General features: G+C 49.3%; 2 protein-coding genes across 2 annotated transcripts in view; one reads left to right on the top strand and one right to left on the bottom strand.

The window, feature by feature from the left end:
• KPNA1 (karyopherin alpha 1) overlaps window positions 1-19,163 on the top strand; it is a 49,811-nt gene extending 30,648 nt beyond the window's left edge. The window contains exons 7-14 of the mRNA XM_015427403.1: window positions 88-176; window positions 2,820-2,919; window positions 5,739-5,902; window positions 9,118-9,196; window positions 10,558-10,683; window positions 11,155-11,282; window positions 13,394-13,572; window positions 16,047-19,163. Coding sequence (XP_015282889.1) covers window positions 88-176; window positions 2,820-2,919; window positions 5,739-5,902; window positions 9,118-9,196; window positions 10,558-10,683; window positions 11,155-11,282; window positions 13,394-13,572; window positions 16,047-16,234 — 1,053 coding nt within the window. The 3' untranslated portion in view covers window positions 16,235-19,163. The remainder of the gene's footprint in view (window positions 1-87; window positions 177-2,819; window positions 2,920-5,738; window positions 5,903-9,117; window positions 9,197-10,557; window positions 10,684-11,154; window positions 11,283-13,393; window positions 13,573-16,046) is intronic.
• A 5,462-nt stretch (window positions 19,164-24,625) lies between these two features.
• Window positions 24,626-26,840, bottom strand: part of FAM162A (family with sequence similarity 162 member A) — a 12,828-nt gene continuing 10,613 nt past the window's right edge. Inside the window, exons 4-5 of the mRNA XM_015427399.1 lie at window positions 26,589-26,697; window positions 24,626-25,295 (exon numbers count right to left, since the gene is read on the bottom strand). Coding sequence (XP_015282885.1) covers window positions 25,203-25,295; window positions 26,589-26,697 — 202 coding nt within the window. The 3' untranslated portion in view covers window positions 24,626-25,202. The remainder of the gene's footprint in view (window positions 25,296-26,588; window positions 26,698-26,840) is intronic.

The raw sequence follows: 26,840 nt of genomic DNA, 5'->3' as shown, positions 1-26,840 counted from the left end.
GTGGCAGAGGCTTCAGTGTCAGGGCCTAGGATGCTGGAAAGATGTGCTCTGTTTCGGTGACGCTGTCCCGTCTGCTTCTTTCGGCAGGCCGTGTGGGCTCTTGGCAACATTGCAGGCGACAGCACCATGTGCCGAGACTACGTCCTGGACTGCAACATCTTACCCCCTCTATTGCAGTAAGTCTTGCCGAGAGTGTACAAAGTTCCTTGGGGACTTGGGCGAGGGAATGCTGTTTGCTGCTGAGGTCCTGCCCAGATAGGGGAGGGTGTGTGTGTGTTGTCCTGTCTACTGTTTCTTCACAAAGGAGCAGTGCTGTACGGGCACCAAAGACCAGGGTTCTGTGTGCAAAGTAATAGAGCCAGACGCAGACAGGCGTGCCTGTCTAGTCAGCTTTGCATAGGCTTGTTACTGTAATACGTGCCGTTGGGAGGAATGTAGATGGAGAAGTATTTATCACTATTTGCCGTTCTTCCCCAGCGATGTGCTGTAGCTTGAATCATGCAAATAGGACTGTCACTGAACTCATGAGAACATAAGAAGAGTCCTGCTGGATCAGGCCAGCGGTCCATCCAGTCCAGCATCCTGTCTCACCCAGTGGCCAACCAGGTCCTCTAGGGCTGCGATCACACACACTAAATAATCCATAGGCCTTTTTATTTTCACTCCCAAGGGCCCACACCACCTAAAATGCTATATTTTCCCCTGCCAGCTCGCATAGTAAAATCCAGTTGGAAAGCACATTGAAAGTGGCTTGAAAGTGGATTATTTAGTGTGTGTGATCGCAGCCTAGAAGTCCAAGAACAGGGCATACAAGCCTTCCCCTCATATTGTCTCCTGGCACTGAGATTCAGACATTGACTACCTCTGAACGTAGAGGTTCCCTTGAGTAGTGGCTGATAGGTCTATCTTCCATGAATCTGTCTAATCCCCTTTTAAAGCTGTCTACTCCTGTGGCCATCACTGCGTCCTCTGGCAGTGAATTCCATTTCCCCCCCCAGTTTGTGTGTGTGCTTGCATACCTGGAAGCCATGGTGACTTCTGACGATCGACATTTCAGAGAGGTGGCTTAGTATTGCCTGCCTCCTGGTATTCCTCGGAGGTCGCCCTTCCAAGTACTTTCCAGGGTCGGCCCCTGCTTAGCTTCTGAGATCTGATGAGATTGGGTTTGCCTGGGCTATCCAGGTCAGGGTGTGGATGCCACATTTTAATCACTCTCTATGTTTAAAAAAAAAAAAAGTATTTCCTTTTGTCCATCGTGAACCTACTGCCCATCAGCTTCTTTGGATGCCCTTGAGTTCTAGTATTTTGGGAAAGGGAGGAAAAATTTCTCTTTTGTCAGCTGTCTCCACTCCACGAATAATAAACCTCCAACATGCCCCCCCACTTAGTCCCCCACTTTTCTAAACTGGAAAGTTGTAGATTTCCTCAGCCTTCCCTCATAGGGAAGGTGTTCCAGTCCCTTAATCATCTTGGTTGCCCTCTTCTGTACTTTTCCCAGCTCTGCTATGTCCTTTTCGAGATAACGGTGACCAGAAACAGCACACAGTATTCCAAATATGGCCGCACCATAGATCTATACAGGGGCATATCATATAGGCCATTTTATTTTCAATCCAACAGGCCCACACCACCTCCCAGGTTTGTTTGTTTTTAAACTGCTGCAGATGATGGGAAGAGGCACGTGAAACATTACGATGCGAGTATCAGTCTATGCACCCATGGGATTCTAATCTGAACTCATTGGGGATTGCATCACACTCTGTATTCTCTGTGCATTTTGAAACCTGGGCAGACAGAAGCTTCCGTGAAGACCGGAGCGTTGCCAGTGCTCTCTAAAGCAGGGGCACATTCCTGCAGAGAGCATCCATTGATTCAGCGGGTGAACAGTTGAGCCAGCTACTTTGCTGCATGACTGAACAAGGTTCACTACAAAGCACCAACTTTGTTCTGTTTGCTGTGGATTGGTTGCTGCTGGTGCAAGAACGGGGAATCATTGCATAGATCCATTTATGTGGCAAGGGACAAGCATCGCTTATTCCAGGGGTCCCCAGTGTGGTGCCCGTGGGCATGATGGTGCCCACCGACATCTACCTTTTCTGTTTTTAAGAAGTGGGTTGGGCCAGGTAGGGCTTTTGCCCAGCAAGGCTTCTGATTGGCTGTTGGGGATCTGATTGGCTGTGCGGGTTTTTTTTAAATGTTGCTTTGGCAGCAGCTGTCACCACAACACAAGGACCTGCGCTACACTACTGACATTTTGTGGCTGGCTCTGCCTCCTGTGGCAGCCATTTTGTTGCTGCACCCACCACGCCCACGTCAGAATTCCATTTGTGCCCCTAGGCTCAAAAAGGTTGGGGCCCCCGGGCTTATTTAGACATCTTACAAGCAATGCTCCCTCTAAGCTGTGGAGTCTTGTGAGCAAAAAATCTATTTTGTGTGCTACTGACATTAAAGTTGTGAGTGAGCGATTTGGCTCCTGCATAAGTTAGTTTGCTCTGGAGCCCTCCTTCCTGAATGAAGACAAAAATCTGTGAGCTGGAGGCTAAAAAACTGTGAGCTAGCTCACACAAACTCAGCTTAGAGGGAACACTGCTTACAGGATAAGTCTTAGGTTACTGAAACACTTGAGGAAGAGACAAAACGGCGCTTGGCCCCGCCAATTCCATCCTGACTAGTTTGTTGATGCCTTTTCTTTTAAGCCTAGTTTCGCATCAGGAAGAAGAGAGATGGTCATAGGGTCGGTCACCTCAGTGCTTCTTTGTATACAGTATTCCCTTCATCTCGCTATGGTTTCGGTGGAAAACATTTTCCTCTCTTTTCAGATTGCTTTCGAAACAGAACCGTCTTACCATGACTCGGAATGCTGTGTGGGCGCTCTCTAATCTTTGCAGAGGGAAGAATCCTCCTCCAGATTTTGCCAAGGTGGGAAATAATTTATTTATTTTTTATTTATTTTTTATTTTCCATTTGTGTCCTGCCTTGCCGGGTGAACTGGCTCAGGGCGGCGTACAGACACGGAAGGAGCTGAGAAGGAAGGGTGTGGACTTCGTAAGGGGGCGGTGGGGGGGTTGTAGCCAGAGCGTCTTTTAACGTTTCCCTTAAGGGCAAATGGAGCAAGAGATGCCATCGGATCGCTTTTTAAAAAATGAAAGCAGACTTGGGGAAAAGGGGAGACAACAGTAATATGGAGCAGACAATTTTCCACTGCTGTGTTTTCCCCTGGAAAATTCTCTGTCCCACATATGTAAATATAGTCTATAATTGTCAGTGCTGTTGTTCTGCAGATTGATCATGTCAGAAGGACTAAATGTGGGATACGATGCATGGACAGACCCCCAGTGCTTGTTACATGGTGCATTTGCTTTCTATTACTCAATATTTAAAAAATTTCAACTGGAAAATTTTCTCATTCAGATTTTCCCTCAAAACTCACAACACTAGAGAGAATCAAGTTGAAGCAGCAGCACTGTGGGAGAGGGTGTGCCATCTTCCCAACCTAAATCCCTACCTCCAGCTGCTGCTAACATCTGCATGTATGGTCTTCTCCTCTGAGAGTGGGAAAGGTGCGGAGGGGGAAGAGTAAACACTGTTTTCTCCCCACCACTTCCCAGTCTGTATTGAGTGTTTTAAAATCAACAGACCAGGAGAGCCTATCACAGATGCTGTTTCATCCAGATTGAACACTTAATGAATAGGCCTTTTAAAAGATCTGGAGGTTTCTGAGAGTTTGGTGCATTTCAGACATCAGGGACGTAACTAAGAGCTGCACAAAGGTGAACTGGGGTTCAGCTGAGGCAGTAATAACCTCATACAGGGTGCTGGCACTTGATGGCAAGGGAAGTAACTTTGCAGCTCACTTCAGGGCAGGGTATGGCAGGCAAGGTGGCTTTTGGACCCTAGTTTCTTCCTCTCCCTCATGATTGCATTTTGTAAATTATACCATCTAGATCAGGGGTATTGAACTCATTTGTTATGAGGGCCAGATCTGACATAAATGAGACCTTGTTGGGCCTGGCCTAGTGTGTAATAAAATGTAATGCCAGGTAGCAGAGATATAAACTCAACACAAACACAAAGATCAAATGAAAACATGCAAGCTGCAAACCTACTTTTGATTTATTGGCATTCACCACAGAAATCTCCTGCTCAGAGTTCTGAGTCTAGGACCCAGGTTAAAACATGAAAAGGCTGAGTGATTAAGAGAGTCTGGTGAAGCAAGCTATGATGCAGCAGCAGCAGCAGAACTGGAAGCAGGAGATGGCCCAGTTCCACTGCGGGCCTGATAGAAGCCCTCCGAGGGCCTGATTCAGCCCCCGGGCTGCATTTTTGACACCCCTGATCTAGATACTCATCCTTACTCACCTTTAGAATTCCGTCACAATGTGCTTATTTTCCTCAGTGATTAGGCTGGTAAGACTAATCTGTGTTTGCTGAGGGATACTCTGGAAGAGAAAAGGATTCTGCTTTGCACCATAAACCTACTGGATGCTTAAAGCGTATCAATCAATCAATTTATTGCAGTCCTAGACCAGCAAGCAATACAATAAGAGGCAAGTAAATAACAGGTAAAAAGAACAGTAACATTATAAAATATAATAACATCTAAAATTATAAACAGGAATCTAAAAAGTTTAAAATACAGAAATGATAAAAATTAATATAAAGATCAAAGGTTAAACTTAAAGCATATCAGTGTATCTGGGTTCACCACTGTGGCTTGTTGCTCGAAAGTATATCTAGACAGCAGTAGGGTTACATTTCATTGTCACCACAGTGCTGAATATATGTTGTAACTTAAGTTCCCAAGGTCTCTGTTTAACTCAGTTTTAGCTAGTTGCTTTAAAGCATATCAGACGGCAGTAAAGTTATATCCCATTCGCTAAACAATGTTGAATATCTCTTGCAGTTTCAATCCCAGAGTCTCTGTATAGGAGCTTTCCAAATGAGACGGTCCAAAACAATTAGGCTCAGTATATTTACAAACTCAATTCCAGCCTGACGGATTCGCTAGCTCCTTTCTGTTTCGTAATTGCTTTCTTTTTCAAAGGTGGAACTGCTCCTCATCTGTAAACACTCAAGCAGAAAAACTTTCTTATCTGGACTCACCAAACATTTCTTCTGGAATATAACTGCTGTAATCTTAAAATGAACAATAGAAAACAACAACAGTAGTAAAGGTAAAGGTTTCCCTTGCTCGAAAGCCAGTCAAATCCGTATCTAGGGGGCGGTGCTCATCTCCGTTTCCAAGCTGAAGAGTCAGCGCTGTCCGAAGACATCTCCGTGGTCATGTAGCCGGCATGACTAGACACCAAGGCACACGGAACGCTGTTTCCTTCCCACCGAAGCGGTACCTATTTATCTACTTTCAATTTCTTGCTTTCGAACTGCTAGGTTGGCAGGAGCTGGGGCCAGAGATGGGAGCTCACTCCATCACGCATCACTCGGGTCTCGAACTGCCGAACTACCAACCTTCTGGTCTGCAGTTCAGCATCTTAACCTCTGAGCCATTGCAGCCCCTTAAATAAAAATAATACTAATAATATATACTGTATTATTGTTGAATAAAGTGCCAACAATACAAACGTAATAATGTTTTTGGTGAACAGTAACTTAAATAAAGTATTTAAACAAAATACTGTGATCGGCCTCGGCCTGGAAGAACTGAGGAGGCCTGACTCCATACAAGGCAGCTTTGTGTGTACCAAGTCCCCTGTTTCTTCTCATCTCTCCGTTCTTTGCAGGTGTCCCCCTGTCTGAGCGTGCTCTCGTGGCTGCTGTTTGTCAACGACACGGATGTCCTGGCTGACGCATGCTGGGCACTCTCCTATTTATCGGATGGCCCCAATGATAAAATCCAGGCTGTGATTGACGCGGGAGTGTGCAGGAGACTCGTGGAGCTGCTGATGTAAGGGCTTAAGAGCAAGCCGTGTGTGTTCCCTCTGCCTTGCAGGTGTCGACCTCTTCCTTGTTGAAAAGGGATTGGCCCGTCGCCTTTCTCGCTTGTTTCTGTGGCTGGAGCACGTATTGCTCCTCTGGGCCATAATCTTGTTGCTCGAAATAGCCTTTGCACTTTAGGAACCTCTCTGCCGTTCTCCTTGACTGTGTTTACGGCAGGCTTTTCTGCTATATTGCTTGTGGAGCTTCCATAGCGATTTACAAATCTGCCACAATCGGGCAACTCTACATGAAAGCTAGGGCAGCAGTACTGGAAGTTAACAAAAAAGGGATATGAAAACAAGAAGCAGTGGCTCTGTCCAAAAGCCAAAAACCGTTCCCGAGGGCTGTTTTGGTGAATCTTGATAGTTGAAAAGCTCCTATCCTGCCTGCCCCACCAGGTCTTACCTCTGTCCAGGTGAACATGCAGAATAGGCACCTGTGCATATTTGACCACTGCTGGGCCAGCTGCACTGGCTTCCATTGGAGCACCGAGTCAAGTTCAAGGTTCTGGCTCTGACTCTGACCTTGAAGGCCTTGAGCGGTCTGGGACCAGCCTATCTGCGGGACCGCCTCCTCTGTTACACCCCCAGGAGAGCGTGATGCTCTTCACAAAACAGCTTGCTGGCGGTCCCCGGCCCTAGAGATATCCGGCTGTCCTTGGGCAGGGCCTTTTCGGCCCTGGCCCCAACCTGGTGGAACTCTCTGCCAAACAACATCAGGGCCCTGCAGGATTTTATGCAATTCCGCAGGGCCTGTAAGGCAGAGGTGTTCCGCCAGGCTTTTGGTTGAGGACAGCCCACATCATGGCGGGCACCAGGGGTCATTTCCTGCAGGAGCACACAGGAGCGGAGCTCCGGCAGTAAAGAGCCCAGGGGGCGGGCACATGCAACAAGCCCCACCCCCTGCTCCCAGCGGCCATTAGTCAGAGCAAGAAACAACCAGGTAAGTTGCAGAGCTCCCCCCCCCCGGCCGCCCGGTCCATCCAAAACAGTCCAGTGGCACCTTTAAGACCAAGTTTTATTAAGGACAAGCTCTCCCTCCTCTGCGAGGACAGATCTGCACGTTTCCCACACACACACACACACACACCAATAGCTAGCAATCCAAAACAGTCCAGTGGAGCATGAGCGGTGGGTGTTGCCTCCTGACACACTTCCGGTGATGTCAGGGGGTGTGGCATATGCAAATAAGTTATGCTAATGAGCCCCATGCACCTCTTTTTCTACGAAATGACCTCTGACTGGCACCCTACCTGAACTCCTATCGCTTGTGGCGTTTACTCCCTCCCGTGCTTCCAAAGCACTCTCAGACCAGATGTGGGAGGGAACTGATTTTTTTCCCCACAACTTGCTTTTAATTGCTATATAATATTCTGGATATGGTTTTTAAATGTGTACGTCACCTGGAGCCCCACAATCATGGGGATTAGGCAATTAATAAATGTAGTGTAATGAATAAAAAAAGTTGAAGGTCAGCAGCGTGTTCTGGTGGGTGGAGGCCGTTAAGTCCCAGCTGATTTACGGTGACCCCAGGGGGTTTTCAAGGCAAGAGAAGTTCAGAGGTGGTTTGCCATTTCCTGCCTTCACATCTCAGCCCTGGTAATCCTTGGTGGTCTCCCATCCAACTCCTCGCCAGGGCCGACCCTGCTTAGCTTCCAAGATCTGACGAGATCAGGCTAGCCTGGGCTCTCCCGGTCAGGGTAGAATCAGCAGCAGTGTTCCCTCTAAGCTGAGTTAGTGCGAGCTAGCTCATCGTTTTTTAGCCTCCAGCTCAAACATTTTTGTCTTAGCTCAGGAAGGAGGGCTCCAGAGAAAACTAATTTATGCAACAGCCAAATCACTCGCTCACAACTTTAATGCCGGTAGCTCACAACGTCGAATTTTTGCTCACAAGACTCCACAGCTTAGAGGGAACGTTGATCAGCAGCCAGTAATAGCTGACAAAGCCTTGGCATGGAAGAGCCCCCCTCCCCCCGATGGCAGGCCCCTATTTGGGATCCTCATCACTTTGTTTGCCGAATGCAGATTTCAGCTTCCGGGCTTCTTTCTGCAGCAACCCCAGGTGTCATCGAGGAGCTACTAATGGCTGGCAGGGGAACCGGCAACAAGGCGGTTTTGGTGGAAGTGGAAGTGAGTGGCCTTTAAGGAGCACAGGTTACGGGCCCTCCTCAGGCTGAGGGTTAATTGGTTTGAAATACCCAATCAGCCGCCTTTCTCAGCGAGACTCAAGTCCACATGCCGTTCTGAGCACTGCTGCGCTAAAGCCCTTACATGTTGGGGGTCCTTGTCCCCACCGTCATTCCCATAGATACAAGAATCTCAGGTGCTGCCATATCCAAGGTGCCAGAAAGGGGGAAGAGAGACTCCTCTGGCTGTCTGATGGCGCTAGTTGCTGTGGCTATTTGGAGGTGGGGAGGAGTTCCTCCCCAGCGGCATCTGGAGAAGAGCTCTTGGGTCACAGTGGGGAAGGCACCGTGGCTGAGTGGTGGACAGGGTTCCCTGTAAGCTGAGTTAGTGTGAGCTAGCCCACAGTCTCTTAGCCTCTGGCTCACACATTTTTGTCTTAGCTCAGGAAGGACGGCTCCAGAGCAAACTCATTTATGCAGCAGCCAAATCGCTCGGCTCACAGCTTTAATGCCAGTAGCTCACAAAGTAGGATTTTTGCTCACAAGACTCCATGGCTTAGAGGGAACATTGGACTGGTGGAATATCTGCTTGAGAGGCAGAAGGTCCCTGGCTCAGTCCCTGGCATCTCTAATTGGGGGAGAGAGAAAAAAGGATCGGGTAGCAGGTGATATGAAAAACCTCCGCCTGGAGAATCTGCTAGTCTGAGGAGGTCATACAGGCTTTGATGGCATTTTCACATCTTCAGCGCTTGCGTTGGATTAGAACAAGACCCAGGATAATAGGAATATAAAAGAAAGGCAGAACTTGGAGGGAAAGGGAACAGACGTGGTGAACACAGAACACTGAGAACTGCACGCTATCAGTGAAATATTTCTGCCATAATTGAACAAAGGGACCTGTCCTGTTTCCCCATATCTTGTTTGTTTGTTTTTTTTTAAAAGGCCCATATTTTCTGCGTTGCATCTCTGGTTTGTTGGGCTCTGTTTGTTCCAAGCTGAGAAGCTGACGTGGCGTGGGAGTCTGTTGGATTGAAGCCCCTGTTCCTTTTTCATTTCAGGCATAATGACTACAAAGTGGTGTCTCCCGCCTTGCGAGCAGTCGGGAACATCGTGACAGGAGATGATATCCAGACCCAGGTACTGACGCAGATGAGTGGGGATCGGCAAGTAACGGTGGGGCAGAATCTTTTGTTTGGTCCTCAAAACAGGGCGCACGGGGGCCGTCCTCTACAGAGTTGCTCCAGTTTAAAGCCCATTCCATTGTGCTGATGGTAGGGCTGAAAAGGGCGTGTCAACTGAGGCATCTTGTCTGCAGGAAAGACCTCTTCCTTGCCTCAGAGTCAGGAAGGCTAGCCAAGCTTCCTTGGCCTGAATCTCTGCCAGCTAATTGTTCCAGCCTGCATCTAAATGTCCGGGAGATCCATTTCTAGTTGTGCATGAGCACTCCACTGGAGCTTTGAGCACTTCTGATTGGACCTAAGAAAATCCATGGGCAAAGGAAATATTTCACGTCTTGATGAGTGGCCCATGTTGCATCACAAATAAATGTGATACCGCATACTCCCCAGGAGAACACCTTAGTGTCCATTCTGTGTGTGATCAGCTTTCTGTTTGTTATTGTTAAATTAATGGAGGGCTCAGTTTGGCTTACACCACTGAGTAAGGCCGGGTGCCGAAACGCATTTGGTATCGGTTGTTGCGTTTGGAGACAGTAGGTACTTTTAAACCTGTATTTATGTAAATAGACATTTGTCTTAATATTGGGATTAGGGACTTATTATATTTTAGCACTTCTAATTGCATTATTAAATTATATAGTGTACATTTGTTTTGTACATTTGTACTATGTGCATAGTTATATTTTATTTTCCTTTGTTCCAACCTTTTTGGTTACCTTTCTCGTGCAGGGTCGTATTTTTCTCCCCTTTTTTTGGTTGTACTTGGATCTGGGAGACCCAGGTTCAAATCCCCACGCTGCCATGGAAGCTTGCTGTGTGGCCTTGGGGCCTGTCACACATCCTCAGCCTAACCTACTTCACAGGGTTGTTGTGGAGATGAAGGGGAGAGGGATGTTGTAATCCACTTTGGATCTCTTTGGGGGGGAAACAACAAATTTATTCACAGCAAAAAGCCAGCACTCTAATACAACAAGCTAACTCAAACTAAATTCATACAACCACAAGCATAAAGGAAATATATAAAATGAATATCTTAACCACTACACCAAACACCAGATATTCCCAGTTGTGGATTTGCTGTTCAGGGGCAAAAATCTGTTCTTTTTTTTCCCCCTACGAGCAAATCTTGTGAAAAACGTGAAAGCCTTCAGTTTTCTGCTTCCCCCACAAGTTTCCTCTTTACATTTTAGATCCGCAAAAATCCGTGCCTTTCTGCTTCCATTGGTTTCGTTTTCTCTGAGATCAAAACGTTCAGGAAACTTGGGTCTTCCAAGCGCAATCTGAGAGCCCCCCCCCCCTCTTTTTCTTTCTTTCTTTCAGGTGATCCTGAATTGTTCAGCCCTGCAGAGTTTATTACATTTGCTAAGCAGTCCGAAAGAGTCGATTAAAAAGGAAGCGTGTTGGACAATATCAAATATCACAGCTGGAAACAGAGCCCAGATCCAGGTAACTGAGCTGGTTTGGTTGAGAGATTCTCTCTCCTCTGCCCCCCCTTTCAGGATAAAATCCAGTCCTAGTCCTGTAGCTGGGTGCGCAAGTGGAGAGACTTTTTTTGTGATTGCTGTTAGTTGCACGGAGTTCTCAACAATCTTCCAAAAAATCGAGGGGCTAAACTTGAAAAGCTTCCAAAGAAGATCTTTAACTTTAACATGCTTCCGCAAAGAAAACAGTATGTTAGATAACTTGGAGATAGATGCTCAGGAGAGTTCTCCCATGATCAGGATAATCTATGCTTCATCCTTTGTCCAGTGGACTGGAGGGTATGACTTGAAGGCACGCCCACCTAGCCGGCCACCGAGAAATGCGTTCAGAGTCATGGATTAAAATGAGTTCCAGGGAGGGAGGGAGAAGGCTTTAAGCAAGTACTCCCAATTTTTTGATTGACACCAAGACTGTGTTTGACTTTTTCCCCCCCAGACGGTCATAGATGCCAACATTTTCCCAGCCCTAATAAATATTTTACAAACGGCCGAATTCCGGACAAGAAAAGAGGCAGCTTGGGCCATCACCAACGCAACCTCCGGCGGCTCTGCTGAGCAGATCAAGTAGGTAGCAGAACGGACTCCAAAGGGCCTGATGGGAAAAGCTCCCAGGAGGGCCCTACGCTATGGTGTGAGCGGGCTAAGATCTGATACCATTTCTCCCCACCCCCGTGTTCAATGGCGGTTGACAAACCTATGGCTGACTGGTCTGTCGGTGGCTATGCTTCAAAGGCAGAAGGCCTCTGACTGTCCAGTGCCAGTCAGCAGCTCAGAGCTGTTTGCCACACGCCTGCAACAGTTCTTGCATGACGTGGGGCATAGAGGTGGTTCCCAAATCAGCGACCATCTCCTTAGGAAAGCCTAGCCTGGCAAAGAACAGTCAGTGACAGTTTTTGCCTCCATGTCCCTCAGTGGTATCACTTTTGGGAACTTCGTAGCAAAGTTCACGATGGTCAGAATATACTTGTTCCCCCGCCTTGTTGCTCTTGAAATAAGCTAACGGTGTCCACTCCTATTTTCGCAAAGGGTTCAGCTACAAAATGTATTGGTTGCAAAAGCTCTTCAGTTTTATCCTGGGCTTTGCCTATCAGTTGGCCTGCTTTGAAGGATTTACAGAAGGCTCTGATGTTCTTTCCCATTTTTGGCCAGTAGAGCACCAGTTTGGTGTCATGGTTTTAAGAGTGTGGGCTCTAATCTGGGAGAACCGGGTTTGATTCCCCACTCCTCCACATGCAGCTGCTGGTGTGACCTTGGGTCAGTCACAAGTTCTTTCAGAGCTGTTCTCTCAAGGGCAGTCCTCGAAAGAGCTCTCTCAGCCCCACCTACCTCACAGGGTGTCTGTTGAGGGGAGGGGAAGGGTAAGAAGATTGTAAGCCACTCTGAGACTCCTTTGGGTAGTGAAGGGCGGGGGTATAAATCCAATCTCCTCCTCTTCTTCCTTGCACCTGCTTTCTAGTCTTGTTTATGCCAAGATGCCCTGACATTGGTGTCTCAGGAGCAAGCTGGAGCATTGCAGCCTGTGCTTTCTGGGTACCACAAGCTGTTTCCTCTTCTGCCAGACTATGGAACCTCTTCTCCCCATAGACACTCTGCAGAGTCTTTGATCTTGGACTTTAGATAGGCAAGGATTCCTGTCTCAGTCTCTGGCTGCCATTGGAAATCAGATGTTGGACTGGAGGGACCGTTGGGCTCATCTGCGCGACTGCTCTGACGTTCTTAACATCCCACCTTCCTTCACACATGTAGTTTAATATGGCTGCCATGGATTCAGACTAGAGGGGCAATTTCCACTGGTAATCCCCCTTCCTAAGGGAGCTTCAACTCTCAAAAACATACGCCCTGAAACTCTCGTCTGCCTCCAAGGTGCTACTGGACTCTGACTTAGCTGCCCTCCTGCAGACTTGACATGGCTGCTCTCTGAGAATACCTTCCTCTTGTCATTCCTCTAGGCCACCTGTCCCCCAGGGGCAGCATTTCGTAGGGATTAGTGGGCTTCAGTGGGAGGTGGGAAAGTTTCAAGCCGCCACTGGAAACCTTAGGATCCAGTTTGCTTAGAGAGCCGGTGTGGTATAGTTAAGTGTGTCAGACTAGGATTTGGGAAGGCCCAGGTTCAGACCCGCACTCTGCCCACGAAAACGTACGTGGATGACCTCGGGCTGGTCACACACTCTCAGCCTATCCTGCTTCACAGGGAGAGAATGACATAAGCCGGGAAGGTACCGGCTGGATCTGAGGGAAAACTTTCTTACAGTCAGATTTGTGCAGCAGTGGAATCAGCTGCCTCGGGAGGTGGTGAGCTCCCCCTCGCTGGCAGTCTTTAGGCAGCGGATGGATGGCCCCTTCCAGCGCTGTTTATTCTGTGAAGCCATTTTGGATCCCCATTGGGAAGAAAGGGTGGGATGTTAATAGAAGCCTTTTTGCTTTCTTGAACATTTCCCAGGTTCTTGTCAGCCACTAATAACTGTGCTGGCACGATAGGCGGGCCGCTGTTCCCACCTTCCTTCCTAACACCCCCCCCCCCAAGCACAACTCTCTTGAGCCGCCGTCCTTGCACCACCCCAGACCCTGCACGCTCTGATACGTGAGCTCACCAAGGTGTGCATCGTCGACCTTTCTGATGGCCTCGCCTTCCTTGAAACCCTTTTGAGTGACTGACCGTCCACAATCTGTCTCAGGTACCTGGTGGAGCTTGGCTGCATCAAACCCCTCTGTGACCTCCTGACGGTGATGGACTCGAAGATTGTGCAGGTGGCACTCAATGGGCTGGAAAACATCCTGCGGCTGGGCGAGCAAGAAGCCAGGCGCGGCGGCACTGGCATCAACCCCTACTGTGCCCTCATCGAGGAGGCCTACGGTAAGGGGATGGGGTGGGGGTGGCAGCCTTGGGGCCGGGTGAATAGCGAGTGGATTCGCTTTTCCGTTGGGCCCGTTGGTGCTCTGTTGGCAGTATAATTATTAGTCCGCGTTCATCATCCCAAAGCAGAGGGAAGCGTGCTTTCTAGCAAACACTGGCTCAAGTAGAAGCAACATATGGCAAATCTTTTTTGCCCTTAAGCATTTGCTTCCCTTCGTGAACAAGTCACGAGAGAGCGTTGGTCACCTTTAATTTTCCATAGATCCAGAGGAGTTTAGCCATGTTAGTCTGTTGCTGCAAAAGAGTAAAAAGCCCAGCAGCACCTTTAAGACTTAACAAACTTCACTGTAGCGTAAGCTTTTGAGAAACACAGCTCTCTTCGTCAGATGCATGTCATACCCTCCGTGCATCTGATGAAGAGAGCTGTGTTTCTCAAAGCTTATGCTACGATAAAGTTTGTTAGTCTTAACGGTGCTACTGGGCTTTTTACTATTTAATTTTCCAGTTTGCCTGTGTACATTTCTTCAGTTACTCAGTGCAAATGTAACGGGGGGGGGGTGCGCACCCCCCCCTTTCAAAATACGGGCAAGACTCTGGTGGAAAACTGGAAGGGACAATCATGCTAGGAAAAGCTGAAGGCAGCAGGAAATGAGGAGGACCCTGCATGAGATAGAAGCCCACGGCCCTTGCTAGGAAAAGCTGAAGGCAGCAGAAAATGAGGAGGACCCTGCATGAGATAGATTGACAGTCAAGGAAGCCCACGGCCCTTCGTTTGCAAGACCTGCGCAAGGCTGTCTACGATAGGACGTTTTGGAGGTCATTAATTTATAACTACTTGACAGCATGTATCACAGGCAATCGTGGCTTCTTTAACGCTCTTTATCAGGGGGGGAAACAAGTTGCCTTGAGTCGTTCTGCAGGCTGACAAAGAATAAAGACTCTCGGAATGCCTTAGCATTGATTGCAGTGCTTGAGGGATCACAGGGTGGGTTATCTCTTATCTCATTCTCTGACTCTTAAGCAGCACTTGGGGAGTCTGGGGTTGTGGAGAGGTAAAGGGTATATGTGGCTGCCCTGAGGCCTTTTGACCATGACTTTTCTCAGAAGATTGTGCCAAACCACGTCTTGGAAAGGTCACAGCCAAGCAGGAAAAGTGGACAACTCGGGGACGATGTCATGTGGATGTTTCAAAGAATCCTCCTCCAGTTCATATATGAAACTGGAGGAAAACTTCCCTGGGAGGAGTGGCTTCTCAGTGCAGTTTGGTGTAGTGGTTAAGTGTGCGGACTCTAATCTGGGAGAACCGGGTTTGATTCCTCACTCCTCCACTTGCACCTGCTGATGTGACCTTGGGTCAGTCGCAAGCTCTGGCACAGCTGTCCTTGAAAAAGAGCCGTTTGTGTCAGAGTTCTCTCAGCCCCACCCACCTCACAGGGTGTCTGTTGTGGGGAGGGGAAGGGAAAGGAGTTTGTAAGCCGCTCTGAGACACCTTTGGGTAGTGAAGGGCGGGGTATAAATCCAATCTCTTCTTCTTCTGTTGACAGGAGGAGCTGTAGCTCAGGGGTAGAGCGACTGCTTGGCATGCAGAAGGTCCCAGGTTCAATCTCCATCCCCCCCCCCCCCGGCATCTCCAATTCAAAAAGAGCAGGCAGTAGGTGACAGAATTCTATCTGAGACCCTGGGGAGCCACTGCCAGTCCAAGCAAACAATGCCATCTTTGCCCCGCTTTACCTATCATCGGCCTCCACAATATTTTATACAATCAAACGCAGGGTTTTAGATATTCAATTTCAGTGCCTGACTGAGGCAGCCAGGAAAACATGTTCTCCAATTCATTTGTGATTATCCCAGACATTGGGCCAGGCAGCTACTTACTTTTGCTCTCTAACCGATCCCCATCAAAGAAGGGCATTTATGTTAGCTAGATTTAATGCATTGCCATCGGCCATCTTCTTTGGAAGATGCCAAAAAATTCCCCTACGAACTTAGACAATGCCCCTGTAGTCAGAGTGCTGTTCTTTTAAATTGTCCATTTTATACTAAGACCTGAGAAAAAAAATTGGACACTTTTCTCTTTACTTGGCGCAGTCTTTCTGAGAGCGTCAAGGTCCAGTTGTTACTCTCTGGGCATAACTCTTATATAACTCTTAATATTGCCTGTTTTCTTCAATCAGTAATTCGAACTAGGGAAACTATTAACTGATCAGTTCTTTTTTGTTGGCCGTAGGACACCCACACTTTTGATGTATCCCTCAATTTTAAAGTATTTTTTAATTTCCGATATGCCATTAAAGGTTGTCTACATCTGTCTACTGTCTCGGATGGACCAAGGGTCTGATTCAGTATAAGGCAGCTTCATATGTCCACAAGACAGTGTTGGTTCAGACAGCCTTCTTCCCCCCCCCCCTTTTGCATTTGTGTGTGTGTGTGACCTTGTTCAAGATTTGAGGAGGGTCTTGTGTTTTCCCTCGCAGGCCTGGATAAGATCGAGTTCCTGCAGAGCCACGAGAACCAAGAGATCTACCAGAAAGCCTTCGACCTCATCGAGCACTACTTTGGGACGGAGGAGGAAGACAGCAGCATCGCCCCGCAGGTGGATCTCGGCCAGCAGCAGTACATCTTCCAGCAGTGTGAGGCTCCCATGGAAGGCTTCCAGCTGTGAGCCCGCCCTCCCCCTCACTCTGTGTTGCTGTGCCTGGCCAGTCCGGTCGTAGAGCCCCGAGTCACCCATCGAGTGGCCCCGTTTTCCGTAAACACCCGTCTGCGCGCTCTCTTGCTTGCTTCTTTGCGCACACGCTTCCTCAGAACCACATTTGGAAAACGATTTTTTTTGGCTCTCCGTCATGGGATACCACTCGGGTCAGGGCTTAGCGCCATCGCTCTTGTTTTCCACCTCTCCGGAGGCGGGGCACCTCCGCCGAGCGACAGGGACGTCCGTCTTCTCCCAGCAAGAGTCCACACTAAAGCGGCGGCGTTCCAGTTTTCCAAAACGAGGGTCGGAGTTTTCTCTTGTGCGTGTGTGTGTGTGTGTGCGGTGCAGTGTTTTTGGAGTCGAGACGGAAGCTCTGAGAGACACTTCTTTTCCCGCGCCCTCTCCCGGGCGCCTGCTTTGTTGGATGGGGTTTCAGAGAAGCATATTGATGCTGCCACAGGATGGATTTGGACGGTGGCTTTTCTCTGTGTGTGCGTGTGCACGGCAGCCTTGGATCCTGATAATATATAAATATACCTATGATAACTTCACGGATGTATTACACTGAGCTCTCTGTTCCCTGTGTCAGCGCCCCGCCCCCCCGGTGAATCAGCGGCTCCGGTTAGTAGGAACACCATACTGTTGAAAACTGTTTCTCTCGTAAGCGGACTCTTGCGCGCCTCTGTGGTTTGGCTGCACGCACGGGATTTGTGTGGTCTCTTCAGACTGCCCAAGGAACTGAAAACCGGCCTCTCTCTTTTCCTTCCCGGTGGCACAGTCCCGTTCTGATTGCGATGACACCCTCGATCGGGTCGGGGGAAGGCGGAGGAACCATTCCGCTCATTCCCCATGGCATAAAGCGACTCTCTGTATGTTCAGATTTACTCGTGTTTTCAGCAGCCCTCCTCGAGAAGGTCATCGGAGTTGAGGAATTTCCCCCCACTTGAGTGTTATACCCGGCCAGATCGAGCGGGGCTCTCTGCAAATCACATTTTGTCGTGAACTCTTTAATATGCTAAATGATGGGCGCGAGAGAACGAATGCGGCTCCCCCAGTTTGCATCTGCTTCTGTGGACTGCTGTTCTCAAGTTGGGTCAGAAAGGAGGCCCGAGCACTGCTGTTTTCATTGCGCGCCACACGAGCACCTCTAACAGAATCTAAGCCGCCGAAGCAGCGTCTGCCTTTCATGGCTACACTACAGACATTTCCCCTGGAACGTTCCTTTCTGACCTCTTAACAGTACGTCCGACTTAACAGTACGTTTCATTTCTGGCAAAACTTCAGCACTTCAGTTCACTTCTTCCCCCCAGCCAGCTGTGACACAGCACGGCTTCTGTGTACCTGTAGAATGCATCAAGATTGCAGCCCTCCGTGTGGGCGGGATGCAGGCACCGGATACGAATCCTGGTCGGGCTTTGATCTTCTCTTCCCCAAGGCTGGCCGACCTTGGTAGCATAGTCTTAATCTAACCAAGGGGATCCGCCGTATAAGCAAGGCAGTTTGCTGTTCTGTGGCCGCCCGGGTTCCACAGCAGGGATTCTACCTTCTCCGGCATCTTCTTTCGTCAGTTGGAACTTTCAGAACAAAGGACTTCTCCGATGCAAATATCACACACCCATAACCAGTTCTGTTGTCAGAACTGCTCGAGGGATCCTCCTTGGGACAATTCACTGAAGATGACTGACCCGGAGGGCGAGCGCCCACAGGGAAATCCACTTTGTCGAACACTTAGAAAATCCGGTCTGATCAGCGCTCTGTGGCCTGACTCTTCCGTTCTTCCCGAACAGTTTGCGTCCACATCTGCGCTTCAGGACGGAAGCTTCCGCAGCCGCTACTTCCGTCCATTGTCTGTCGCTGGGCAGCCCCCAGATGACTTCCTTCAGTGCGACTCGATGCTGAAGAAACACCTTGGGGGGCGTAAGCCATGGTCGGCCTCTAAGTGGACTTCAGTCGTTTGTGATTTTAGGGTTTTGGAATTATTGCGGAGGTCTTTTTGCAAAATACCATCCCCGGTGGTTTTGGGGGAGGGCAGACGTTTTCCCCGCCCCCACGTGTGGGCAAGAAGCCGTGCTTTCATTTCTGAATTTTGGCTTTGGTGATGCAGCACAGGGGTGTAGCTAATGTGGTTCCCTGGCTGGCTGGGACTGGCTTCCAGGGTGGGGGGGGGTAAGGAAGCCCCCTCCCCTTTAAAGGAAGAGAAGGCGTGGAAGTGTCAGAAGGGGTTAGAAACACTGCACGGAAAAAAGGTAAGCGGGGTGGGAGGGGGTGGGGGATTGTTTCACAAAATGTTTTGCTCCGAAAACGTTTGTGGTTGACAAGTTTGGAGCAGTACTATTTAAAGCTTAGTTGGGTAATTTAAAGAAACAAATCTCAATGTTGCCTTTACATCCCATAGTAAATAACCACATTTCTTTCTTGAAGGCTGGTAGAAGCACTGAGGAGTAGCGATCTTGTTTCGGCTTCCAGAATTATTATTTTTTTTTGTGGCTGGATTTTTTAAAAGTGTAAATTACCGATCAATGACATGTCATTTCTATATTAAGATTTGTTTTAAATCATGTACTTTATTGGATAGTATTGGGGAGGAGGGGAGGGGAAAGCTACATATTTTGTACGCCAACTTCAGTGAAGCGTTCTGTATGTGTGCGATATTAGAAATGTCTCACATACACAACCACTGACGGTGTGTGTATATGTGTGTGCATACATAAGAGTATATATGCACAGACACACTCCAGTGTGTGCGCCTAATGTGTATGTATATATGTATATTGACACACATCCTATATCTTTCTCACACTGAAAGTTTTTTCTCCCGGGCTTGTGAGAACGTGGTGCATTTGTGTTCCTGCTAGGAAATAATGACAATTCTCTCTCAAAGGGGTGAATTAAACCATAAACACATTCAAATGGAACGGCATCCTCTTTTTTTCTGGGCGGACGTCGGCTCTCTGTATAGTAATATCTGTGGCACAGGCTGCAAATCAGAGTCGCTCATACTGCCAAAATCTGCATTATTTGGGAAGTGGAAGGTGATATGAGCAGGGGTCATTTCCTGCAGGAGCGCACAGGAGCGGAGCTCCGGCAGTAAAGAGCCCAGGGGGCGGGCGGGCATATGCAACAAGCCCCACCCCCTGCTCCCAGCTGCCCTCAGTCAGAGCAAGAAGTTGCCAGGTAAGCTGCAGAGCCCCTCCCCGGCCCCCCTGGTCCAAGACAGTCCAGTGGCACCTTTAAGACCAAGTTTTATTCAGGTACAAGCTCTCCCTCCTCTGCGAGGACAGATCTGCACGTCCCCCCCCCCAATAGCTACCAATAAAAACAGTCCAGTGGAGCCTGAGCGGTGAGTGTTGCCTTCTGATACACTTCCGGTGATGTCAGGGGGTGTGGCACATGCAAATAAGTTATGCTAATGAGCTCCTGCACCTCATTTTCTACAAAATGACCCCTGGCATATGAGAGAGTTCTGATTGGTGGATAGGGGTCGAACAGGGGTCCCCAACACTGTGCCCCTGGGCACCATGGTGCCTGCCAATACCTCTTCCTTACGTCTGCTACGGGTTTCTAGGAAATGGGTGGGGCCAGATGGGCCTTTTGCTCAACAAGGGTTCTGATTGGTCACTGGAGATTTGGTTGGCTGTGCAGATTCTTTAAAAAAATTGCTTTGGCAGCAGCTGCCACCACAGGACCCAGGATCTTCACCGCGGCAGTCGTTTTGTGGCTGCTCCATGGTGTGTCAGAATCCCAGAGGTGCCCACCACGGGCTCAAAAAAGTTGGGCACGTCAAGCTGCCACCACAGGACCCAGGATCTTCACGGCGGCAGTCGTTTTGTGGCTGCTCCCGCCATGCTGTGTCAGAGCGTCAGAGGTGCCCATGACGGGCTCAAAAAAGTTGGGCACGTCTGGCCTAGGAGAATGTGGCCAGAGAGACTGGAGATCTTATCGGTGGGGACAGGTACGAATCTTGGGTTCTGCTTTCAGTACCACACAAGACATTCTTTGGTCGTAGACTCGTCTCAGACCCTGGAGGCTGATTAGCTTGGCTGCTGGGGCGGGTGAGAAACGGGTCTTGGCACAACAGAGTCGATGGCATCTCCCCTTAACATTGCAAACTGCACGGCAGAGAATAGTCGCTCCCAACCATTGCTACTGTATATTGGGGAGGGCTGGTGGCTTGGTGGTAGAGCATCGGTTTGGCATGCAGCGGAGGAAGAAGAGGAGATGGGATTTATACCCTGCCCTTCACTCGGAGTCTCAGAGCGGCTGACAAACTCCTTGCCCTTCCCCTCCCCTGCGTGCCGCTCTGCTGGAGAACCCGAACACACGAAGCTGCCTTATATTGAATCAACACTATTGGTACATCGATGCCAGTAACTGTCGAACTCACACTGGTGGCCAGCTCTTCCAGTTCTCGGGCCGAGAGGTCTTTCCCGTCACCTACTACATGTCCCTTTCAGCTGGGGATGTTGGGAACTGAACCTAGGAGAGCCAGTTTGGTGTAGTGGTTAAGTGCACTGACTCTGATCTGGGAGAACTGGGTTTGATTCCCCACTCCTCCACTTGCAGCAGCTGGATGACCTTGGGGCAAGCCAGAGCTGTTTTCAAACTAGAGCAGCCGGAATAGCCCAGATTAGCCCGAGCTTGCTGGAGCGTAGAAGCGAAGCTGGGCCAGATATGGTTAATATGTGAATGGGAGGCCACCAAGGGAAACCAGGGTGGGCTGTGCAAAGGAAGGCAACGGCAAACCTGCCACATGGGTGGGTTGCCATGAGTCAGTTGCGACTGAGCGGCACATCCTTCTCAAACTAGTGCCAGCATGGCATAGAGGTCAGCGTGTTAGACAAGGATCTGGAAGATCTAGGTTCGGATCCCCTCTCTGCCCTGGAAGCTTGTTGGGTGACCTTGGGCCAGTCACACACTCTCACCCAGCTGTTAGGATCAAAAGGACAGGAGAGAGCAACGTAACATGCTTTGGCTCCTCATTGGGGAGAAAAACAGGGCACGAATATCTAAATAGGATGTGGACCGTCCTCTGGGGTATGTGAGGTGTGGGGGGGGCGCACTTTCAGGGCGCACTTTCAGTGAAAGAGTGATTTTCCTGAAGCAGACTGACTGATCCACACTAGTCTGGTGTGTGTGACCCCTCCCTTACTATCCTGTCGCCACTATTCCTTGCTCGGTCTCAGAAGGTCCCTCTGCTTTCAGTAGGGAACTGGGGATTCTTTTCCACGGCCAGCATTAACTTGAATGCGAGGCTCTCTCAACAGGAACCCCCCCCCAACAGCAGGCAACAGTCTGAGCCAAGTCACGCCTAAGCCAGTATGCTTGAATTATGCTTAGATATCAGGGCATGAACACTTAACCTAGCAACCACAAAACAGGCGTCCATGCTTACAGGCCACGCACTTCATTGACTCGTAAATATTGTAGGATCCGAATTGCCTGGCTTTAATCATTGTTACACACAGAAGCGCAAGTTCAGTCGCCTGCCAGACTTCTGTGGCATCTTCAGTGTGTTTCTTAGGCTGAAGTCTTGCACTTTGCGGCAACTTTGCCCTGAGGTGGGGGAAAATACGTCGCATTACCTCAGTACGCTCCCCATCAGAATTGGATTTTATACCCACGCCCTTCACTACCCGAAGGAGTCTTGGAGCGGCTTACGATCGCCTTCCCCTCCCCACAACAGACACCCTGTGAGGCAGGTGGGGCCAAGAGAGTTCTTTTGGAGACTGCTCTTGAGAGAACAGCTCTGAGAGAGCTTGTGATTGACCCAAGGTCACACGAGAAGCTGCATGTGGAGGAGGAGTGGGGAATCAAGGTCAGCTCTCCCAGATTACAGTCCGCACTGCTAAACCACTACACCACACTGGCTCTCTCGGCCTTGCAAGGTAAGGTATCTCTTCCCAGTCTCTCCAGTTGCGCAGTGGAGCTTGTGTGTGTGAGTGTGTGTGTGTGTGAGAGAGAGAGAGAGAGAGAGAGAGAGGCTGAAGCCCAGGAAGGTCTGGCTTGCTGGCTGCTGCTGTGACATGTAACGCTGGCGGTTTTCACAGCAGGCGGAGATACGGTCACGCCGGGAAATAAACCCACCCCAAGCCCCACCTTCTACGACAAGTCCCGTACAATTAGACGATCACCTAAAAAAAACCACAAAAAGCTAGACAGATTTTTTGAAGGATGTGAATTCTCCCTTCCCAATGTTGTTTCCCTCCCTGCCCTCTCTAGCACGTGTAGCGAGGAGTCCTCCTAAACAGGAACTGGTTCCTCCCATTCCCCACGAGAGCCCTGCATGCCGTCTTATCTCTCCCATCCCGTGTCCACAGACAGCAGCTCCCTTTCTTTCTGTCCCTCCCCAGTCCAAGGATGCCCTCCCGACTGGCTTCTGCCAGTGGCAGTCCCAGGATAAGGCTGTGCCCTGGGAGGTGTGAAACTTCCTGCCTTTGCCAGCACTTCACTCCCTTCTTTCTGCCTGGAGCTCTCCTGTTTGCAGAGCAAATACCGGCCATCGATTTTCCACGTAGAAGGTTGCAGATCTTCCATTTTGTAGAAATAAGAGTGGATTTTGACCAGATGAAGGGCAAGACCCCCTGCAGTCTCCTTGAATCTCTCTGTGGGTGGGGGTTGGAAAAAAAAACCTTTTGATTTGATGATTGCAACTATTTTTCTGCCCACCTGGAGATAAACAGGGACTCTTTGGGAAGCTTTTTATCGGCCAGATGCAGCCCCCTTTTCCCCCTGAATCCCCCCCCCCCCTGAGATTTAGTCAGATTTTTTATGGCTAGGACAAACTGTCTTGGTTTTTAAGTGAATTGCGTTCTCGGGCTCTGCCGTGAGAGCGAGCTGGGGAAACGGTGCAGCCCGTAGCAGCGGCAGTTTCATAAGAAGCCGGTCCTTTTGTCTGCCAGTGAATCCACCAGTCAGCAGAGGTTGTCCAGGTTTTATTTCCTTCCTCTTGCATTGCAATTGACATGCACGAATACAGACATGCTTTGGTAAGATGGGAGTCACTGGAGCAGGGGTGTCAAACGTAAGGCTGGGGGGGCCGGAAGCGGCCCATCCAGGACTATTAATGCAGCCCGTGAGCAACTGGTGCAAGGGAGGGAACAGGAGACTGTGGGGAGGGGGAATGGAGCCACTCAAATTGTCACTTCGGCAAGGCGGGACAACCTCGTCTGCATCAGTCAAGCAGAACCCTTTCAGGGACTGGTAAGTTGGGACCCACTGCAGCTGCATTCATACCTCTCCACTCAGCCTGCGGTTCCAGGGGTGCTGTCCCGGATGAGATCAGTGTTTGCACGTGGGGGTGCAGAGTCTTCCATTGGAACATCAGAGTGTCTGCCCAGCGTTGCGCTGCTGGCTCTCCAGTCTGTCCGTGTGGGTTTTCCTCTGCACCCCACTCCCAGCCCATGGAGCCTTGCAGTGAGGAGGACACGTTAACTCGGAGCTTACCAGTTGCTGTCCTTTATAAGGTTTATATCTCCGGTACCTGGCATTACATTTTATGACACACAAGGCCTGGCCCAACAAAGTGACATTTATGTCAGACCTGGCCGTCATAGCAAATGAGTTCGGCACCTCTGAGCTAGAGAAATGCTCCTTCCAGGCAAAAGGAAAGACATAAAACAGTTTTAACCTTGGCTCCGTGAGGATTTATTTTCCCCCAAAGCTCAGTCATAGCCCTGACTGGATAGCCAAGGGAAGCTCAATCCCATGAGATCTTGGAAGCTCAGCATGGTCGACTCTGGCAAGGACCTCCTTGGAATACCAGCAGTCGGGAGGTGGGGCAGGCTTTATCAGCCACCTCTCTGGATATCCTCCAGGCCCCCAGTGGGGGTCAGTCACCAGAGGTCGCTGTGACTTCCAGGTACGCACACACTCGCATGCATGAAAAATACAAAAAAAAAAGGTTCCACCCCCTAGAGTCGGGATTCGACTGGCTTTCGAGCAAGGGGGACCTTTACTTTTTACTTTATTCCTGGCCTGGATGGCCCGGGGCTAGGCTGATCTCATCAGATCTCGGAAGTTAAACAAGGTCAGCCCTGTCTAATAACTTGGATAGGAGACCTCCAAGGAATACCAGGGTCGTGGTCAGTGTTCCCTCTAAGCTGGGTTAGTGTGAGCTAGTTCACAGGTTTTTTTGCCTCCGCCTACCACATTTTTGTCTTAGCTCAGGAAGGATGGCACCAAAACAAACTGATTTATGCAGCAGCCAAATCGCTCGCTCACAACTTTAATGCCAGTAGCTTGAATTTTTGCTCACAAGATTCCACAGCTTAGAGGAAACACTGGTCGTGGTGCGAAGGCAGGCAATGGCAAAGCCACCTCTGCACATCTCTGGCCCTGAAAACCATACAGGGTTGCCACAAGTCAGCTGTGACTTGACAGCACTTTGCACCACGTTTCCTAAAACGATGGCTTCTGAAAACCTCGGGGACAGTGGCAAGTGCTTTAGGGAATTTCAGACCGTCACCAAAATAAGCAGCTATCGATCACTGCAATTTACTGTGAAAAAATTTGGCTTCTACAGATAAAATCTTACAAACAAGCAATAGTGCAATATATATATATATACTCCTTTACTGCTGCCGCGGTGTGTGTTTACATTAAGTACAAGGGAAAACACACTGTGTGAAGACATCCCTGCTTCTCGTTGATACAAAACAAGCTTTACATACATTTTTCTCCAGTCAAGATCAATTCGGTACCTTTTGCAGGCCTGCCACATGGGCAGGGCAGCACGCATTTGACAAGGGCCTTGAACGTTAAGAGCCTCATAGGTGAACGGAAAGTCCGGTTTCCTTTACATGCTATTAATGGGTGCCCAACACAAGCAAAACACGGAAGTCCTCGTTGGGAAGGAACGAAGCTTTGGGGCTGTTAGCAAATAATTTATTCCCTGTTTCTGAAACACAAAAAGCTACAACTTGCGCCCCGGTGTTATTGGTTAGGGCTTGGCCAGGGTGCTCTGGGCCTCTTCTCTCAAGCGAGCTTTTTTCTCCAAATTCATGCTGGTGAGGGATTCATGTCTTCCAACAGCCTGCAGGAGAAGACCAGAGGCGGCAAATAAGGGTACAGAACTTTATGGGAACGGCAACCCAACCACGGGGCTCTTCAGCCCAGAACCCAGGAGTTACGGATGCCGCACACTTGGGCTCCGCAGTCTAAGGCGGGCTGCTACTGAGGCTGTAGGTCGTGCTTTTGAGCATTCGAAGTACTTCAGAAATAGAATGCCCTTGTAATGAAGGACATTATAGCCTTTCGCCTTTTATTGATTTTGCAGCTACAGGCCAACGCCACCTGGAACGCCTAGGGAGGTGCTGGCAGAAATAAGAACGAAATGCAGTTCCTGCTCCAGAGCCAGTTTCGTGTAGTAGAAAAGAGCAAGAATCCAGTAGCACCTTAAAGTCTAACATAATATGTTGCTGGGTACGAGCTTTTGTGAGTCACGGCTCACTTCTTCAGATATGTGAGCAGTGATTCACGAAAGCTCCTCCCCTGCCCCATATTTTGTTAGCCTTTAAGGTGCTACTAGACTCTTCCTCTTTTCTACTGCTACAGGCAGACTAACACGGCTACCCATCTTGATCTATCAGCATGGTGTAATGGTTAGGAGCGGCAGCCGCTGAACTGGAGAACCGGGTTCGATTCCCCACTTGTATGATGGTCCATCTCCTTGATCATTCTGATTTCATTTCTTCAGCTCTCCTCTATCCTTTTTGAGGTGGGGAGGGGTTTAGAAGAAGAGACTGGATTCATACCCCACCCTTCACTACCTGAATGAGTTTCAGAGCTGCTTACAATCTTTTTTCCCTTCCCCTCCCCACAACATGAGGTAGGTGGGGCTGAGGCAGGTGGGGCTGAGAGAGCTCTTTTCGAGAACTGCTCATGAGAGAACAGCTCTGAGAGAACTTGTAACCGGCCCAAGGTCACACCAGCAGCTGCATGTGGAGGAGTGGTGAATCAAACCCGGTTGTGGGGTGGGGAATCAAACCCAGAAGGGAAGGTAGTTCTGAGCCGTTCTGAGACTCCTTAAGGCAGAGAAAAGTGGGAAATTAAAAAGCAGCAACTCCTCTTCACAGCCCAGTCTCTTAGTGGCTGGGTCACATCTGCTCTCTTGATTTAAAAAAGGCAATTTCCCCCTCATAAGCAGTATGTGTTTAGTTTAGTTGGACAGGTTTATTGCAGACACCACCAGAATACGCTGCACTGTGCTTCAGGCTTCTCACTGCCCTTGAATATACTTTACAGAATGTCACGGGACGGTGCCGATGGCACCCAAGAGAAAGGGGAGTCCTGCCCCTGGCAGCCCTGCTTGTCTCTTTGCACTCACCCGTTTCCCCGAGATGACCATGGCCACGCAGCCCATGATGGTCAAGGCGATCATCAGGTAGCTTATCCTCACGCGGACCTTGTTCCTGGCAACATCGACCACTTCGAACCTGAAAAAGAGCCAACGCAACAGCGTCACCCTAAGAGCGAGAACAACGTTTGGGTCCTTTAAGGCACCTTTAAGACCGACAAAGTTGAAGTCTTCACTTCTGCACGCACACGGAAGCTTATACCCAGAATTAAACTTTGTTGG

This window comes from Gekko japonicus, unplaced genomic scaffold (genome assembly GCF_001447785.1).
Source record: "Gekko japonicus isolate JY-2015 unplaced genomic scaffold, Gekko_japonicus_V1.1 scaffold2306, whole genome shotgun sequence".
NCBI classification, from domain to species: Eukaryota; Metazoa; Chordata; class Lepidosauria; order Squamata; family Gekkonidae; genus Gekko; species Gekko japonicus.
The sequence above is the reverse complement of the archived record's forward strand: the minus strand, read 5'-3'. Positions and strand labels throughout refer to the sequence as shown.